Below are 18,235 nucleotides of genomic sequence, written 5' to 3'. Positions count from 1 at the left end.
GAGTCAACAGTGTTTGTAGAGAATAATGCTAAGAGGCTCTCAGGGAATTAACTACTTACCCACCTTGGATTCACTAAGATTCCCTATTTTATATTTTATTTATATTTTTGCATGAAAAAAGCATAAAGATGAGGATCACCCCTACCATCGTATAAATATGGTTCTACGTTCCAACCACATGTAACAAAACTCAAGCTAGAATTTATCAAACTCTGTTCTGAATTTTTTAAAAAGAAACTGTTTACTATTATCATTTTTTAAACATCATCAAAAGAAACTTACAATGGGCAAAAGCATATTCTTTCTTACACAATTCAAAAAGCAGATAAAGGTTGTTCTGTAATATTCCCATTTTCAGCAAAGTTAATTGGAAAACTGTAATGTCTTTGAGAACTCTAATGTACTGTCAACATTGTGACAAGTCACAAAGGGCTGCTGTGGCAGTTCCTGGGAATCAGGCATCTGCATGTAAGCACCTGATTGGGTGACAGGGGAAATTCTTTGGCCAACGAGTTGCATTTTAAGTTCCCTGGGTTCCAGTAGCTGCTTGTTCTCTTCACCAGTGTCAAGTAGAGTTAGCTTTTCCATCCACACCAGGAACTTCTCCTCTTTCTGCCTCTGCATCTTGGAAAAACAGCTCATGGCCTCTTCTAGGACACTGCCTATGCAGCACCTATCACACACAGCACCCCTGTCAAGTAATCCTGGAATTTCCCTGGGCGCTCCTTCAGATCCCCCAGCACAACTGAAGTCAGCTTTAAAGACATTGAGGCCATTTGATAAAACATGGTTAAATCAGAAAACTGTATTTTTATTAAGACAAGCTTATTCAGGAAAATGGCATAAGCATTACTAAGAACAGCCATATAGGTATAGCACTCATAAGGGGCATTTTAATTAATTAACCAAACAAAAGTTGGTAATTCTGAGAAGAACAACATGATACTACCATTTTTCATAGCTTCACTGAATCTGTGGAGGATTGTGTATTCTGTTACTATACAACTAACTATTAATCTGTAACAGTGTTTTTCAACCTTTGCTGAACATAAAGACCTGGAATGGTTTAACAAATACCAAAACCTAGGTGGCTCCCAGACATTACAGGTTCTTTTTGTTTTAAGCTCTCCAGGTGATTCTAATGTACAGCCTTGATTGAAAACCACTGCATCCCTGAATATTCTCACACTATGACTTTAAAATTCTAAAAGTTGTTTTGACAGCTGACCCATAATAAATCAGTACACAATAATTGTCAGCTAATTGATTTTTATCAAATGCTCTTGTTTTAAGTTAAAATTTTTTTTTTCCTTATGGAAAAACCACATAGAGGGGACTTCCCTGGTGGTCCAGTGGTTAAGAATCTGCCTTCCAATGCAGGGACATGGGTTCGATCCCTGGTTGGGGAACTAAGATCCCACATGCCTCAGGGCAACTAAGCCTACGCGCTCTAGAGCCCACGTGCCACAAGTAGAGAGCCCACATGCTGCAACTACTGAGGTTGCGCACTCTAGAGCCTGAGTGCCATAAGGAAAACTCCCACATGCCACAACGAAGATCCCACGTGCCGCAACTAAGACGTGACTTAGCCAAATTAAAAAAAAAAACAAAAAACCCCACAGAGGATATGCATAATCCATGTATACCTCTGGGTCAGTTTTTTATAAACCTTGGTCTGTGCAAGATGCTAAAAGGTATGCCTCAAAAAAAAAAAGTTTTGTGGTTAAGTTTGGGATATGCTACAAATCATAACCTCCCCACTTTGGAGAGCACATTAACGGCTCCGAGTTGTCCTGCAGTAAAGAAATCTGCTTCCACATGATCCAGCACTTTCCAAACGTGTGAATAGTGTACAGCTATTAATAGCAAGTAGAACAGTGGTTTCATAGGATTCTAGTTTTAGGATATGCTCCTCTACATACAGTGTTTTATCCTTGAACTAGGCCAGATCAGCTTTGGTTTGGGTCCCCTATACTTTGGGTTTCTAATAAAACTATACTGAACTCTTCATTTCTTCAGGGAGCTATTAAAAATGTTACCTCCTCAGACCACTCTTGACTACAATATCTAAAATAGATTTTCTGGGCTTCTCTGGTGGCGCAGTGGTTGAGAGTCCTCCTGCCAATGCAGGGGACATGGGTTCGTGCCCCGGTCCGGGCTGATCCCACATGCCGCAGAGCGGCTGGGCCCCGTGAGCCACGGCCGCTGAGCCTGCGCGTCCGGAGCCTGTGCTCCGCAACGGGAGAGGCCACAGCAGTGAGAGGCCTATGTACAGGAAAAAAAAAAAAAAAAATAGCTTTTCTACCCCATCCTTAGTCCATCTTTATCTCATCTCTTATATCCTGCTTTATTATCATAGTGTATATCCCTACCTGATAGCATATGATGAATTCATTTATTATCTGTCTCCTCAGAAAAGATTTAAGTTTCATGAGGGCAAGGACTTTTCATTCACTATTGCATTCCCAATGCCGCATAGTAGGTGCCCAAATATTTGCTGAATGAATGACTGATGGAATCAATCAATCTTGGCCTTATACCACCTACCTATACCAAGAAGTCTTATAAAGAACTACCCTATGAAATGCTCTGTTGCATTTATCTCAGGGTATTTCTGAAAATATGGTTTACTTTATCTCATAGTGATTTTTTATGAATAGACAAAAGAAAAATTTCCCAGGTCTCAGTATCAAGAAAAGAAGTGTTTCTCCTAGAAAATGAGAACTGCTTATGTCATGCCACCTCTTTTCAATGCCTAAAAGGCTATGGGACAAATTTTTAGCCCAATTCTACCTAGCAAACAAAAACCTCATAACGTTTATTGTTATCAACTTTCCCTCTAACTTCATTTCATTCCTCCTCCCCTGATTACTGCATTCCATCCCCTTTCTTCACATTAAAAAAAAAAAGGGCTTCCTTGGTGGCACAGTGGTTACGAATCCGCCTGCCAATGCAGGGGACATGGGTTCAAGCCCTGGTCCGGGAAGATCTCACATGTCACGGAGCAACTAAGCCCATGCGCCACAAGTACTGAGCCCGCACTCTAGAGCCCATGAGCCACAACTACTGAAGCCCACGTGCCTAGAGCCCATGCTCCGCAACAAGAGAAGCCACCGCAGTGAGAAGCTCGCGCACCGCAACAAAGAGTAGCCTCCCCGCTAGCCGCAACTAGAGAGCCTGCCCGCGGCAACGAAGACCCAACGCAGTCAAAAATAAATAATTTTTTTTAAAAAAACACCTTATTTATAAGTAAACTTCCTCAAGAAGGGCATATCTTTCCCCGAAGTGTAACATATTTAGCTTACGGAAAGTCTAAATGGAATTTAAAGAATACTAAACTTTCTTTAAACAGTTTATCCCCATTATAAGTGCTGGGTAAACTGAAGTGTACAGGACAGGAAATGATATGGCTACTTTGATGTTTCAGATTCTGGCGCTGCTTATTTTTCAACAAACACTGGAAAATGAGTATTTAAAAGCTGAATTCAAAAAACTGGTGTGAGAATACTTATGCTAAGGACAGTGAGATAAGTTGCAGCCTCATAAAGATGACTACCAGCAATAAATACTGAAAACAAGACATTTTGAAGTCTTAAAAAGAGGACCCAACGATACGTGTCAAACAAAACCCACAGAATGCACAACACCAAGTGTGAACCCTAATGTAAACTGTGGACTCTGAGTGATAATATGTCAATCTACATCCATCAATTATAAGAAATGTACCATTCTGTGGGGGTGTTGATAGTGAAAGAGGCTGTACGCATGTGAGGACAGGAATAAGTGGGAAATCTCTGTACCTTCTGCTTAATTTTGCTGTGAACCTACAACTGCTCTAAAAAATACATTAAAAAAAACAAACAACAACCAGGGACCATATTCTCACCTTAAACACACATATGTCCTTTTATTAACACTAAAATATATCCTACTTTGAGAAAGACATCAAAAGCAAAGCTTATGCTTTTGCATACACAAAGTTTTTAAAGGCACTCACTTTAGGAAATAAGCTAGGAAAAGCAGGCTGAAAATAATACCTTGGTGCTTTAACATTAGAGATTGCCAAAGGATACCCACCAGTAAGATTTCAAAGCTTCTAAATTTAAGGTAACATTATCTAGACACTGTAGCATAGAGAAAACCACATTTAAACAATGCATGCTTTTAAAATAATCACTTAAATGGAGTAAAATTTAAAGGTGCTTATGTTTATTAATCACTAATAACATATTTAAAAACTAGATGACACTGTTCAGAACTTAACAGAAGCAGACTACCAGTCTTACAATGATTTTTAGCTATGGGAGACTTAACATATCACTTTGCTTAATTGAGTAGTTCTCAGCCTGGCTGCCCACTGTCATCACCTGGGAGCTTAAAAATGCTGGTGCCTTTATGCTAAGTGAAATAAGTCCGAGAAAGACAAATACTGTATGATCTCACTTGCATGTGGAATCTTAAAAAAAAACAAATTCAAAAAAACAGAGTAGTTTGGTGGAGAGTACGGGGTGCAGCAAGGATGAGTGAAGGTGATCAAATAGGACAAACTTCCAGTTATAAGATGAGTAAGTTCTGAGGATGTAATACAGCATGGTGGCTATAGTTAACAATACTGTATTGTATATTTGAGAGCTGCTAAGAGAGCAGATCTTAAAACTTCCCAACACACAAATTATAACTATGTGAAGTGAGAGGCGTGTTAACTAACCCTACTGTGCTAATCATTTCGCAGTATATACATTTATCAAATCAACACGTTGTATACCTTACTTAAACTTACACAATGTTATATATCAACTGTATCTCAAAAAAGCTGGGAGAAAAATGCTGATGCCTGGGTCAGATCCAGAGATTCTGATTTAATTGGTCTGCAGTGGGGTCTGGGCATCATAAGTTTTAAATGCTCCCAACCCCCAACAAGTGATTCTAACATATAGCCAGACTGAAAACTGCACAGATATTACCTGCTTTGTTTGCATTTACTAATCACTTTTCAGGCAGTCTTCAACTGATTACTCAGTCTCGGTGTCTTGTTATCAATGTATTTAGTGAGTCTCCTAAATAGCTACCAAAATACAATCAGATTACAGAGGCTTAAATTGGGGACATGGGGCTTTTAGTCACTTCATATTCAATATAGGAAAAAGGTCATGGAATTCCTAACATGGGTTTGGGGGTCTTATCTTCTACCATGAGTTGCTACTGCTTAAATTAATAATAATATTTTTCAAGTAATTCAATCCCCAGTAGGTTAAGAATCCTCACAAATCAATTTAAAAAAAAAAGTGTAGCAAGAGGAAAATGTGCAAAGAACGTGAATAGACTGTTTACCAAAAGAATACAAATGGCCAATATGATTTTTCAACTTCATTAGTAATCAAAGAAATGCAAATTAAAGATACAGTTCATCCATCAAACCAGCAACATTTTTATAAACACTCAATAGAAAGAATATAATGCAACAAATACTCAAGCTCCTGGATGGAATAAACTTAATAAAGTATTAAAAAGTAGTTTGGCAGTATGTGTCAAGAGCCTTCAAGTGTTCATACCCTTCCTCATAATAGCAAAAACTAAAAACAGCCCAAAGGGTCAGGAGTAGGGAAGTTATTTTATAGTTAGCTAAATTATTCAAAATCCATACATGGTTTTAGGGAGACTACTGTGTTTTGGTTAAAGGCTCAAAATGCAATGTTAGAGGGAAAGAAAGAAGTATACATAGTATGATAAATTTTGTTACATATTATGGAAGGCAATATACTTAAATGTTAACAAAAGCAGGATTTTAATCTTATACATCACATTTTTCTATTTTCAAAATTTCCTACAAAGGATTTACTAAAGAAATTTTTTTCATTTCCAAGTAAGAGTTAATTGATCAAGCGTAATAAGCCTCTACCTCAGAAAAACTGTAAGGTAAAATGATAGCTTATCATGAGGAATTTCACTGTATAATTGTGTGGGGTGAGTAGTGAGTGCTGAGATCCTAGCTTCAGTAGGACTGAGCTGCGCCTGGCCACATGGATTGAGGATTCAGATGATCTTAAACAGGTGTCCTCAACAGCCTCCCTGACATTCTCCAACAAAGACCAATTAGATTTTCTAAAATGCAAAACAGCCAAGACAACTGACCCTTACCTACCAAGGTGGATACTATTTTTGGAACCTCAGTCTGAGTGGGCACTTGCATGGTGGACTATTAAACCACACAAAAGCAGGTCATTATAGCCAAGACAAGATGAAGCTACCCTGAGGTTTATTCTATACTAAATATTTATGAAAAACAACGGTCACTGGAAAAACTCTTCCCTGCTGCCCACCTACAATGATGCATGTAAGCTGGTCTGTTCAGAGAATTTTTGAATTGAAGTCTGATGTCACAGACTTATTCACATTCACTAAAATCAAAACTCCCTGCAGGGAATTCCCTGGCAGTCCAATTGTTAAGGCTCTGAGTTTTCACTGCTGAGGGCCCAGGTTCAATCCCTGGTCGGGGAACCGAGATCCCACAAGCCGTGTGTCATGGCCAAAAAAAAAAAAAAAAATCCCTGCAAGAGCAGACTTTACAGCTCTAGTCTCAAAGTGATTTTACAGAAAAACTGACCCCCCCCCAACCCCCGAAGAAATAATGCTCTAATAATAAAGTATAAAGATTAATAATACAAAAATATCACCTATAAATGAGACACTCAACAAAAGCCTTGAATACTCAAGACTACCACATAGTATTTTCATATTAATATGCACTACAAAATACTCTATTTTTGCTCATCTCTAAGTCCCCCAAATGAAAGAAGTACCAGAATTATCTTGATATGATACCTCCAGATTCTTAAAAGAGCAATATAGTTTCAAAAACTTCAAAGAAAGAATGATCTAGTGTGGATACTAAGCTGCCTGTCAGTTAACTGTTAACTAAAGCAACAACAACAAAACCACTTCATAAACATCTACTGTCCAAATATCAAACTCAATTATTAATCATCATCATGCACTATATAAGTCTGCAGCATTAATTATTTCCACTCTTTAAAAGAAAATGCATTAATTGTTCAACTGTTTGGCATAAGTGAATATTTAGCATAATTCCTTCAATGTTTAAGCTGCTGCCAAAAAAAGTTTATAAATACAGCAATTCTGAATTACTAAATTAGTTGTACCTTGATGAAAGCATATAGCAAGAATCTCAGTTTTTAACTTTTCCTCTTGGTTTCCATTCTGTATAATCAGCTGGATTCAAATTTCAAATTCCAAGAGATTTGCTGTTAGGTACATCCAGTTTAAGTTCACCTGAATGTCCATGGTGTTGCACTCATCTTATAAGTCAGTTCACAATTTATCCTATCTTCACAATCTATACAACTTTTCAACAACTGCCTTGCTATAAGGTAGAGTGTATCCCCCCTGCCCCAAAGTTATAATCTGATTCAAGAAACTGAGGTATACATAATTATGACATCAGCAATGAAAAATGTCAAAATTTTTCGGGGGTAACAATGTGGATAATTGAAATGAACTTCCTAATATTTAAACTTCGGATGTTCTACCTTTGCTTTGCATAATTCCAGGAAAGACCATTCACAGCTGCTTATGTGTACAGCGCCTTCTGTAACTCTGTGGTGCAGAGCCTAGGCAGTCATATACAGTGGCCCTACAGCTTACCTCCCATTTGATTCTCCATGATTACCTTAGAAAAGTCTTCATATTTTCAAAATCCACCAACTTATTAAGTGGTGTGCACAACAGAAACTAAATTACAGATTCAGATAATTTGGTGTTTTGGTTAGTATACAATTCAGAATAGACAAGAAACAGAAGACTGATGTTTTAGAAGTTTTAGACACTGGTCAAGGTAGTCAATTAGCAAAGAGGTTTGGAAAATATGAACAAAGCACACCTAACCTATTTAAGCCAAATAGGGAGAATGCCCACGAAGATATTTTTCATGCCACCTCTTCAATGGGGTCTATCTTCAAAGAGCACTTTGTTCACCCACCTTCTCCCTTTCCATAAAAAGACAAAGTATTGGGCAGTTACATAAAAATCTATTTAGTGAGTGGAATTAAGTAAGCACTATATCAAGAGATCCATCATGATCCTGATTAATAGCTTAGAACAGGACATAAGAATGCATAAACAATTGTATAGGTGTTAATATAGCTTTCTTTAAAATATTAAATGTAAATTTGAAATACACCTAGAACCTGCCTTAGAACAACCCCAAAGTTTGCTTCTCTCATGCAGTCATCTGATGAGCTTCAATTAAATCCCCTCCCCCAGTAATTTTAACATAAGGAACTACCAAAGGAGTTCAATAGATATTAAAACAGTAAGCATTTCCAACGATGGTTAAAAACTCATATTTAATATACTATATGGATGATGGTTTTATTTTAAGTTGAACACCTATAAAATCATTCTTATTACTGAGTTTCTGTAAGTTTGGTTAGCTATAGGTTTAATTAACCAATATGATTTATCTTGAAATATTCTTTGTATAGCAGCAATATGCTGACGTATAGAAACAGAAACATTTCAGAAAACTAGGAGGAAAAAAGTCACCCATAAAACTTTGAAAACCAAAACTTCCCCCTTTAACGTAGCAATAAATAATGCTGTCATGATCTATTAAATGCCATGTACTTTACAGAATGTTCCTAATCGAAAGAGTCTCTTCAATGAGAATTCACCCAAGAACCATTCAGACCTCACCTTTCTTCCACTATGAAATCTCAAGACTGCCTTCGTAGTACATACACAGTACCAGACGTAGTAATATGGAGAAAGCAGATGTGTCAAACATGTAATAAATTACAGACTCTTATACCAATAAGAGCTGGAACAGCAGATTTTTCTGTACTTTTTAAACTTGGGGGCATTAAGGGGGAAATTTTGCAAAAAACATTCCTTTCAATGCAAGTGACAACTAGCTAAACATGCACTGAATGGGGGGGGACACATAAAACTACTGTTTTAGGAGGAATAGTTATTAGAAACCTTTAACGAAAGGTAGAACATGTTATTTCAGACACCATAAGCTCGAGTGCAGTGGCTATATAATAAAGCAAGGTGCCTATTCCTGAGGAAAACGTACTTAGTAATAATGCTGAACAGTGAGTATTAAATCTAAGTAGTGCTAGAAAGGCAATGATGGGAATTCAGGTAATGTGTTACAGAGAAAGAGACTTGTGAGAAATTCCATTACTTAAAAATAATCCTGTCCCTATCATTAAGTATTTTTTTTTGGCTGTTGTGCTAAAGTGCACTGGAAACCTCAGAACAGGTTTTTAAATTGGCCATGTCTTGTTAATACACTGCAGTCTTCAAATTTACACAGAGCTGCAGGTCTCCTGGATTTTTTCAAGTGTCACTCATCTAACTGAGCCTGAGAGCTGAGAAATGCCATCAGGTGCTCTACAGTCAGTTTAAAAAACATCCTCTACCTGGTATCTCTGCAGTGATTGTCTTGCTGCTCCCTGAAACTTCTTCATCATCATCTGATGAGCTCGTGCTTGAGTCACAAGTCAGGTCACTATCACTGGTACTACTGTCCTGCAACAAGTTATATTTCTTTCGTGCAGCAGCCTCCCGTTTCTGCCTCAGTAGCCTGATTCTCTCCTTGTGCTTTTGGCTCCGATGACCTTTAACCTTGGCGACTCGGCCATTCTGTTTATCACTGGATTGCCGGTTTTTCTTGGCAGCCATGGTGGATGTTTCACTTTCAGATCGGGACCGGCGAGACTTGCGCCCAACTGTGGCACCAGACACTCCGGAAGGGTCTCCTTCTACCGCTGTTTCTGCCTGGGAGGGTTCATTCTCCTCTGCAGAAGACAGTGTATCTGAATCGGCCAGGTGACCACTAGAGGAAGGGGAAAGCATGCAGTGGTTAGAGGAGTCACTCTCATAAACTCGACCAGTTGTCGGCTTGTCACTCTCCGTGGATGCCAACTGAGACTCAGAAGAGTCCCTTCTCAGTTCCATCAACAAGCAGGGCATTGAAGAAAGAACTGTAGAATCCACCACACCATCTTTCGGAACTTGAGATTCCAGTTCTACAGATCCATCTTCCTCCTTAGCTGTCTCTTGTTCAGATGTTTTTGGCGGGACTTCAGACTCAATGAGTTCTTCAACTTTTCCCACTGCCTCCTCCATCTTCATTTCAGACTTTCAAGTTAAATCATGGAGCAGAGTCTAGGAAACTATGTCAAAGATGCAACGGGAAAGCAACCTGTACGAAAACACACAAAAATCAATAAACGGAAATGGCAGATTATTTAATCAACACAACATTCCTACCTTTCTAAGTGGGCAGCAAAAGTTACCATCATATAGGCCTTTAAAATACACGTATCTATTATTTGCTTGAACAACAGTCAAATTCAGAGGACTTAATACGACCAAAATACTGGCATACACAGCTACTAAAAATGGCACAATATTAATCTTCTATTACTGAACTTGCAAGACCAGCAAGCAACCAAACAAGGATTTTCAACTTTAAAACTTTATTTAAACTGTTCAAGAAAAGGATCCTCAAAGCTTTGATATAGTTAGCAAGTATGTAAACTTTAAATGAAAAGGAATGCTCCAAAAAAACTGGTCTACAACAAGTGAACTGGAATGATTACTTTTACATTCAAATCCTCAAAGAAAGGAAGCAAGGGAGTGAGTTACAGTGGAGTGACATCAAATGTACACTTATGTTAAAGGGGAAAAAAAAACCACCAATTACGTGCATTTGGCAAGTGGGCAACAAAAGTAATTACATGCATCAAAGCTGTCATTCCTCTCAACAGGAGTTGCTCTAGAGGGGCATTAAGATGAAAAACCTGAATCTGCTATTTCCTCAGTTCTTCCTAGTTCCCACAAACCTCTCATCATGCTGAATATGATGAGTCTAATGTTTAAACATATGTTTTGTTTCATAAACAACAGCCACTAAATACAGATTAACTACTTTGTGAACCCAAAAAACCTAAAACTCTCTATTCTATGAATGACTTAAGGGGGTTAAAAGAAAACCCCCTACACACATTCTCCACCTCCTACGCTAACTTTAGAACCTAATATCCTTCCACCACTGTGTGTGCTACAACTCCACTTAATCACAGACAAACAGGACATAATCTTTAACCACAAGAGTTGTGACCTATACAGTGCAAACTTCATTAACTAGTGGTTTTTTAAGAGGAGGCTAACAATGTGCAAAGCAAGTAAATACCTCACCCTGAACAACTGATGTTAAGGAAGGCAATGATCATGTGCCATAAGTCACAGACAGACACAAACATTAAGCTAGATGGTATGTCAGTGAGGCACAATAAGACATCTCTGTCACTTCATTCCATCAAGTTACTTGATAGTTCACTATATGGTAGACAGCAACTAGAAGATATCTGAAAAATGGAGTTATTTATTGATCTAACATGACAAGCCTACTTTTTTGCTTACTATAAACATAAATGTTCTATATATCTGGGGTTTTTTTCAGGTCCTGTTCTCAGCTGCTGATAAAACAGGCATTCTGATGAATTTTCCTTAACACATTCATGAAAACCAGAACATTCATGGCCACTGGAAACATTTATAAGTTAAAAACAATCTCATGGAGCTTCCCTGGTGGCTCAGTGGTTAAGAATCCGCCTGCCAATGCAGGGGACACGGGTTCGATCCCTGGTCCGGGAAGATCCCACAGGCCGCGGAGCAACTAAGCCCATGAGCCACAACTACTGAGCCTGCTCTCTAGAGCCCGTGAGCCACAACTACTGAGCCTGAGCTCTAGAGCCCACGAGGCACAACTACTGAAGCCTGGGCCCCCCCAAAGTCCATGCACCACAACTACTGAGCCCACGCACCACAACTGCTGAAGCCCACACACTCCAGGGCCCGCTTGCCACAACTACTGAAGCCTGCATGACTAGAACCCATGCTCCGTAATGAAGAGTAGCCCCCACTAGCCGCAACTAGAGAAAGCCCGCCACAGCAACGAAGACCCAACACAGGGAAAAAGAGAAAAAAAGAATCATATGCAATAATTTTCAAAACCTGGCTGTCAATTCTGGACAATGAAAATGCACTGTTTTATTAGTCCTGTAATAATTAAGAAACTAACACAAAAGAATTTGAGGACAGGAAGAAAAGTTAAACCATGGTAAGGAAGCAGTACACTGCCTGCTCTGAGGAGATAAGGAAGTGGTAAGTATAAGAGTAAATTAGGCTACTGGGAAAATCTGGAGGGAGTTTGTATCATATCAGACCTCCTTCTTGGTCAGCAAAGCATAACACAAGGTGAAAAATAAGGCAGGTTTGGGAGTTTGTGAAAAATGGAAAAGGGTTTAACATACGTTACAGAAAATCTGACAAAGAATAAAACTGCTAAATACAATGACTTAAACAGGGTGAAAAAGAATTCACAATACTCAATTTCTAAACTATGTAGAAACCATTAACAGAAACTTGAGGTAAAATGTGATTGTTCTTCCCTGCTCAAAATCTCTGTCCACATCTCTAGTTTCATCTTGGGCCACTCACACCCCAGCTCTCTTTAGCTACAAAAACTGTCACAAAAACAATTTTTTCAGATCTCTGGCCTTTCACACTCATTTTGTGCCGGACCTCTTGCTGGCTACTCTTTGCAGGTTATCAGAATAAACACTGCTTCCTTGCGGGTAGCATGGGTACCTTACAGACTAATAAGATCCTTGTTATCTACATATTACACACCTATTTTCCTTCAGGACACTTTGCATAACTGTAGTTAAGTAATTGTGTCATTGTTTAATGTCCATCCCCCATACGTAAGGACATACAAAGGTTTAAAGGAAAATAACTGAAAATTATATAACCACTCCCCCCAGATGATTTATCTGTATGATTAACAGGCAAAAGAGACCTTAACGCAAAAATTATCATCAAAACAAAAGGTGTCATTCTAATCTTGCATGGCCCAAAGATAAACATGATGGGAATCTGTGGAAGTTTTCTTCTGACTACAAGTTTCTCAAGAAAGTAGAAAGCAAGGTCATCAGTTAAGATTGAGGATGAGTAAGATGGTGGTGAGGCTGATCAGAGGACCAGGTGTGAAACAATAGTGAGAAAGTGAAGAAACTAGGCAAGTACAGTAAATGATTTCCAGACAATAATAAGGGCCCACTCTAAGGGCTATAGCCATGAACGTAAAGTGAAACTGGTATACATGGATGTGACTCCTCCTTTCAAGTTCAGCTGTATAAGTCCAAGTGCAGAGGAGGTAGACACTGGATTTAACCTGAACTGTAGTTTCACCAAGCAACTAGAACAAAGCAAGAAAAAGCAAGTGTGTACAAGAATATGATTTAAATGATCACATTAAGAAGGTATGGGGTAGTGAAAATGTGCTAGGACCAACAGAATGGACATCCCAGTGTAGTAAGGGTATACACTGAACTGGAAAGATAGAAGGTGGTAGTCCAAGAGCACTGTGAATGAAATTGAGATTACAGAAGGGTTGCAGTTACTGGTAACTAACAAGATCTAAAATAGCACTCAAAGTGCTGTCCTTGAATGACTGTCTGCAATGAGGGAAGTGTAGAAATTAAGAGTAACTGATTAGAAATTTACAGCAATTTGATATTGTCATGACAACCAAAGAGCATTTCGATTTCCTAGTATCTGATTTTGACTGTATTTTACCCAAAAAATCCACCAACGATGGATTGTAAATAAAAATATAATGGCCCTTTACAACAGACAGTTCAAGAAACATAGGTTAGAGTATGACTATGGAAATACGTGGCTGAGGTAGAGAAGAGAACAAAACCATTACGGGAACTGAGTGGGCAGTGTCAGAGGAAGCATCTATGCGTATATTGAAATGACCAAGAATTAAGACAAAAGTAATAATGGACAAAATGACACTAAGCAAGGAACAAAAATCATCACAATATAAAGGGGTCAGTGGCAGGACTTCCCTGGTGGCACAGTGGTTAAGACTCCACGCTCCAAGTGCAGGGGCCCCAGGTTCAATCCCTGGTCAGGGAACTAGACCCCACATGCATGCCGCAACTAAGAAGTCCACGTGCCCAGCTCACATGCCGCCAACTAATGATCCCGCATGCCACAACAAAGACCTGGCACAGCCAAAATAAATAAATAAAATATATTTTTTAAAAAACAAAAACAAAGCACAGCCACCCCTTGCAAGGTGAAGCAGTGCCCTCAGGGGAAAGCCAAACTGTTATTAGTATCAGAAGATAAAGGGAAAGTTCAGAGAGGAGGTTGAGAATATTGGTGACTTTGCTGATGATAAAACAAAGTGGAAGGAAGCCGAAGACGGAGGGGAAGAAACAGAACAGGGAATGTGCAGTGCTTTCTGGAGATTAGAGTGCAGGAAACAGGGTGACTAAGGAGTCTGGAGCTTCTTGTGATATTCATGAAACAAAAAACTTATGTAAAGCACTCAGATATTTTCTTTTCCATTCTATATAGTTAAAAAATTTGGTGCTGGTCATGACTCAGTAAAATGATTTCACAACTAATAGTTGGCAACCTGAAGCTTGAAAAACACTGTCTAGAGAAACATATGTGTCATAAAAGCACTGTTTTGTGATAGACAAAACAAAAACCAAACATCTATTAACAACAGAACGGTAAAATAAATTGTGGTAAATTCCTACCATGAAGGAGCATATATAGCAGTGAAACAAATAAAAGACCACTACAGGGCTTCCCTGGTGGCACAGTGGTTGAGAGTCCGCCTGCCGATGCAGGGGACACGGGTTCATGCCCCGGTCCGGGAAGATCCCACATGCCGCGGAGCGGCTAGGCCCGTGAGCCATGGCCGCTGAGCCTGCGCGTCCAGAGCCTGTGCTCTGCAACGGGAGAGGCCACAACAGTGAGAGGCCACAACAGTGAGAGGCCCGCGTACCGCAAAAAAAAAAAAAAAAATGCAGAGATTGTCAAACTGGATAAAAAATATCTAATTTTATGCAGTTTGCAAAAGATGTATCTTAGATTCAAAGATATAATAGGTTGAAAGAAAAGAATGGAAAAAGCTATACTATGCAAAGAGTAAACATAGGAAAGCTAAAACACAACATCATCAGACAAAACTGACTTTAAGAAATGTTGCTAGAGACAAAGAGGGACATTTCATAACGATACAAAGGAAATGACACCAGGAAAATATGTATACATATGTATGTATGTATATGTATACATTACTTATAAATATATATGCACTTAACAAAGGTCCAAAATATATGAAGCAAAAACTGACAGAATAGAAAGAAGATAATTCAACACTAACAGCTGCAGATTTCAATTCCTCATTCTAAATGTATAAAACTAGACAGAAAATCAGCAAAAATATAGAAGTTTTGAGCATTATTCACAAACTCAACCCATAAGACACATACTCCACTCCTTGGGTGGTTACTAGCATATACAGCTGGGTACAGGGTAACCCCCCAACTAAGATGTGGTCTATAGGAAGAGTAAAAAGAGAAGTAATCAACTTTGATTTGAATTAGATAATGCTCATAGGAATACCGGTCTCAAAGAAAAAAAAAAAAACAGAAATACAAACTTGGACATTATCAATATAAGCAGAGGTGATAGCTGAATATATCAGCTCATCCAGGGAGAAAACAGAGTGAACAGAGAAGAGACTTTAACAGTCTTTTTTAAAAATTGTGAATCCTCCTGCCAAGGCAGGGTACACGGGTTCAAGCCCTGGTCTGGAAAGATCCCACACGCTGCGGAGCAACTAAGCCCATGCGCCACAGCTACTGAGCCTGCGCTCTAGAGCCTGTGAGCCACAGCTACTGAGCCCACGTGCCACAACTACCGAAGCCATTGCGCCTAGAGCCAGTGCTCCGCAACAAGAGAAGCCACTGCAATGAAGAGTAGCTCCCGCTCGCCACAATTAAAGAAAGCCCGTGTGCAGCAAAGACCCAACGCAGCCAAAACTAAAATAAATAAATAAATTTATAATTAAAAAAAAAACAACTGTGAACCAGCTGCTTTAGTCTATAAACTGGTAAGTAAGAAATTATCTTTGGAAGAAGAAAAACCACAAAGACATCCATAAAACACACCCAGAGAAGAAAGTCTTCCTTCTTGTAGTATATTCTTGGATGTTTAACAACTTCCAGTACGCTTAGAGGTGTGAGAAAGGGCCATGATAAGTGAGGTCTTATCTAAGATGAGACCACTATAGGGAACCCTCCTGAGGATTTTGACATAGCTATGTATAAAATCATTAAGCACCTAACATAAGAAAGTCTTGCCGTTCACACTTCTCATTTTAAGCCCTTGAACAACCATCGTTAACCATTCTTTAACACCACTGCATGAAATGACACAAAAATGAATGAATGAATAAACTGACACTGTATTGTCCGTCCTGATGCGGCAAATGCAAACAAGTCATTTGCTGTTACAAGTTTACTTACAGGCACTTTTTCCGTTGAAACCACAAATTGACACAAGCACAGCCCACTAAGTGAAACTGCTTCTAGACAAGATTTTGCTCGACAGTCTACAAAATGGGGAACTCCTGCATCTTTATTTCATATCACCACCCTAGAACTGTAAGAAACACAAGCAGGTAATGCCTCAAACATGAGCTAGATGAACCAGTTAACTTACACTGCTTCCTGACATGTACAAGCCATAGCATTAGATAATTCATGAATTCCCACTTTGCTCTCTTGCACAAAACAAACAGCTTTCTATTTAGACGAAAAAGCAACTTTAAAAAGGGTTGTTTAAAGTTTGTCAATGTTTTACTGACAAAATAAGAATTCTTTTCTGCCCGTTTGAGTAGAGGCTATAACATTTTCCCTGTCACAGAAATTTAAGTTTAAAACAAAAAGTCTTAAAACTGATCCTGTCTATTCCCTTGCAATGCAGGATTGGTCCAAACAGGTGACCTTCTACTGTTTTATCTAATCTAGCTTCAAGTACCAAGTGATAGGGCTTATACCAACCTCCCTTGAGAGATCACTATGTTCCAAATAGAATTTATAACATGTTTTTTCCCAAGATTTAGTCTACTGCAGCCATTCATTTTATTTAAAATTGATACTAAAAAGCTATCTATATCTGTGACCCAAAACCACCCAACATAAAAAGTCTACAAGAAACACAATAAAGATCAATCTTCACGTGAGTCTGCTCTTAATTTCAATGTTTAAATTTTTTAGTCACTTCTCTTCCCCCTAAAAAATCTATACCCACAAATTTTCAAAACTAGTACATAGGCATCAGACCACTAAAAAACAAATTTGGGTACTGGGTTCTCCGCTCTTTAATTCAAAGCAGTCACACTCTCCTCTAAGTTTTGGGGGTTTTTGTTTTGTTTTGTTTTGTTTTGTTTTTGCAGTACGCGGGCCTCTCACTGTTGTGGCCTCTCCCGTTGCGGAGCACAGGCTCCGGACGCGCAGGCTCAGCGGCCATGGCTCACGGGCCCAGCCGCTCTGCGGCATGTGGGATCTTCCCGGACCGCGGCACGAGCCCGTGTCCCCTGCACCGGCAGGCAGACTCCCAACCACTGCGCCACCAGGGAAGCCCTAAAACCATTTTTAAAAGACTAGGACAGACGTTATTTAATTCAGCTAATATGTATTAAGTACTTACTGTGTCAGGCAACATGCTAGCTTTGGGACTACAAAATGAAAAAGTCACGGTACTCACACTCAAGTGTAATCAAAAATAAAGATCTGTTGAAAACTTACTATTCAAATGTTTCAGGGCAATTAAAGACAGTAAGTAGTTCACACAAATGAACTGGCTGAGTACAAGTAGGACAGAATTAGGTAAGTACTACAGGAAAGTATAAAGAACTCTGGACATTCATAAGATCAGAACTAGAAAAAGTGTCTACAAAGAGGATAATAATTTAACTGGGTTGGAAAGATAAGAATGATTTCAATAAATATAAACAAGAGGGTTTCCCTGGTGGTGCAGTGGTTAAGAATCCGCCTGCCAATGCAGGGGACACGGGTTCGAGCCCTGGTCTGGGAAGATCCCGCATGCCATGGAGCAACTAAACCCGTACGCGACAACTACTGAGCCTGTGCTCTAGGGCCCACGAGCCACAACTACTGAAGCCCGCGCGCCTAGAGCCCATGCTCTGCAATGAGAGAAGCCACCGCAATGAGAAGCCTGCGCACTGCAACAGAGTAGCCCCCACTCACCGCAACTAGATAAAGCCCACGCACAGCAATGAAGACGAAACACAGCCAAAAATAAA

The 18,235-nt window shown here is 39.2% G+C and overlaps 1 protein-coding gene across 11 annotated transcripts in view; it reads right to left on the bottom strand.

Moving 5' to 3' along the window:
• The window catches only part of ARK2N (arkadia (RNF111) N-terminal like PKA signaling regulator 2N), a 100,664-nt gene that overhangs the window by 64,095 nt on the left and 18,334 nt on the right, over positions 1-18,235 (bottom strand). For all 11 annotated transcript variants that reach the window (XR_012325386.1, XR_012325387.1, XM_033837714.2 and 8 more), the window contains one exon: positions 9,444-10,228. Coding sequence is in view for 9 of the 11 variants with exons in the window: in XM_033837714.2 (XP_033693605.2) it covers positions 9,444-10,158 (715 nt within the window). In the remaining 2 variants the exon portion in view is untranslated. The remainder of the gene's footprint in view (positions 1-9,443; positions 10,229-18,235) is intronic.

This window comes from Tursiops truncatus, chromosome 13 (genome assembly GCF_011762595.2).
Source record: "Tursiops truncatus isolate mTurTru1 chromosome 13, mTurTru1.mat.Y, whole genome shotgun sequence".
Taxonomy (NCBI): Eukaryota; Metazoa; Chordata; class Mammalia; order Artiodactyla; family Delphinidae; genus Tursiops; species Tursiops truncatus.
This window is presented reverse-complemented; position numbering and strand designations above follow the sequence as displayed.